This window comes from Calidris pugnax, unplaced genomic scaffold, assembly GCF_001431845.1.
Source record: "Calidris pugnax isolate Ruff unplaced genomic scaffold, ASM143184v1 scaffold103, whole genome shotgun sequence".
Lineage (NCBI taxonomy): Eukaryota > Metazoa > Chordata > Aves > Charadriiformes > Scolopacidae > Calidris > Calidris pugnax.
In genome coordinates, this window is record NW_015090990.1 from 3,663,900 (window position 1) to 3,665,620 (window position 1,721).

Genomic DNA, 1,721 nt, shown 5'->3' on the forward strand with positions numbered 1-1,721 from the left:
GGCTCCCGCCTTGTATATATTTCTCTTGCTGTGATTTGTATTAATTTATTACGGAGTGAGCCAGGACTTCCCCATGGCCAAGCAGGCAGGATGGTGCCGAGACTGGACTGGGGTGCCCCCCTCTACTACTTTTGGGAGCCCCCTCAAGCCCAGCCCAGCCCCGGCCGGCCCCGCTGCCCCGGGAACTGCATGTTTCTGCCAGGCGCCCCTGCCCCCTCAGCGCCGCGCCGCCGTCCCCCTTTTCAGTCTCTTTTGTAAATGTGCCAAACGCTGCTGAGGCCACGGCCACACAGTAAAGAGCCTTTCGGAGCCCTGCGTGTGGGGATGGGGGCAGGGACGAGGTGGGGGGGCCCCGAGGGCTGTGCTCCCCGGGGGTGCTGGGCGGGAGGCAGAGTGTTGCCACCAACCCTTCTCCTAACGGGACCCCGACTCGCTGGGGTGGAAGAAGCCATGTCAGAAAAAAAAAAGCTGTTTAATGCAGAGCCCTGAGGCCAGAGCAGGCTGGGGATGGTGTCCGTGTGTCCTTACATCCCGGGGAAAGCATGACCCCGTCTCCCAGCAGCAGCTTCCGTCTGTCTGTGTGCAGCCCCTGGGCACCGCATCCTGGCTCCTAGCTCCCTGTGGGGACAGTGGGAGTCAGGGAGAGCTGCAGCACCCCTGGAGCTGGTGGGGCACCCAAAAGGGGGTGTCCCAGCCAAGGGGGGCACTTACCCCTGGTCCCACATCCAGCCTGCTCCCCCCGCCTCAGCTCTCAGACCCTTGCAAGCAGTTGGGGTGTGGGGAGAGCATCCCTAATGTCCCTCCACTCTGAGGCATGGCAGCACCACCAGCCCCCCAGTGGTGTGCCCCCCCAGGTGTCCCCTCACCCTCCACGAGGAGCCGGGCGGTGGAGCGGTCATCGAAGGCATCGCAGGTGTACGAGTCCTCGTCCTCGGGGCCCACGCGGTGGATGATGAGCGTGCGGTAGCAGTCCAGGTTGCAGATCTCGTACTTGTCACCGGCAAAGATCTCGGTGTCCCCGCGGAGCCAGCGCACCCGGCCCCGGGCGTGGGACACGGTGCACTCCAGCGTCGCCTTGTGCCGCGCCAGCACCGTCTTGTCCCGCAGGGGCTTCACGATGCGGATGGGCAGTGCTGGAGGGCAGGGGGGAGCCATCAGCACCGTGGGGTGAGCGGGCTCCCGTGGGGACCCCATGAGATTGCTCTGGGGCACCCCAAACCCAGCTGCTGGAGCCCGGCCAGCCCTCACACCCCACGCTGGTACCTTCCACCTGCAGACTGGCCTCCGAGGTGGCCGTCCCAGCCGAGAAGCGGATGAGTCCCGCGTCCTCGGGGCGCACACCACAGAACAGCAGGAAATGCCGGGTCCCTGGGCAGGGAGAGGCTGGCTCAAGGGCACAGTGATGGGCACCCACGGTGTCCACACAAACTCACACAAACAAATTGCTTGAATTCACCCCTTCCCAGCCCCAAACCAGTTGTGGGGCCACCTGCATCCCCACCTTCTTGCCGTATCTTCACCGTGCTGGAAACCTTGATTTTCTCCCCATCCCGGAACCATTCGCCCCTCACGTCCCCATGCGACGCCTCGCAGGTGAAGACGGCGTTGTCACCCTCCCGCACCTGGATGTCCTGCAAGTCCTGCACGATGTGGACCTGGCGCTCTGCGGGCAAGAGGCAGGGTGCCAGAGTGGCTGAGGGGGTGCAGGGGGCACGGGGTTT

General features: G+C 64.7%; 1 protein-coding gene across 2 annotated transcripts in view; it reads right to left on the bottom strand.

Annotated features, from left to right (window-relative positions):
• Nucleotides 1-453: 453 nt before the first annotated feature.
• The window catches only part of OBSL1 (obscurin-like 1), a 16,720-nt gene continuing 15,452 nt past the window's right edge, over nucleotides 454-1,721 (bottom strand). For both annotated transcript variants that reach the window (XM_014954668.1, XM_014954667.1), the window contains exons 24-27: nucleotides 1,502-1,663; nucleotides 1,264-1,368; nucleotides 867-1,133; nucleotides 454-618 (exon numbers count right to left, since the gene is read on the bottom strand). In XM_014954668.1, coding sequence (XP_014810154.1) covers nucleotides 611-618; nucleotides 867-1,133; nucleotides 1,264-1,368; nucleotides 1,502-1,663 — 542 coding nt within the window. In that variant the 3' untranslated portion in view covers nucleotides 454-610. The remainder of the gene's footprint in view (nucleotides 619-866; nucleotides 1,134-1,263; nucleotides 1,369-1,501; nucleotides 1,664-1,721) is intronic.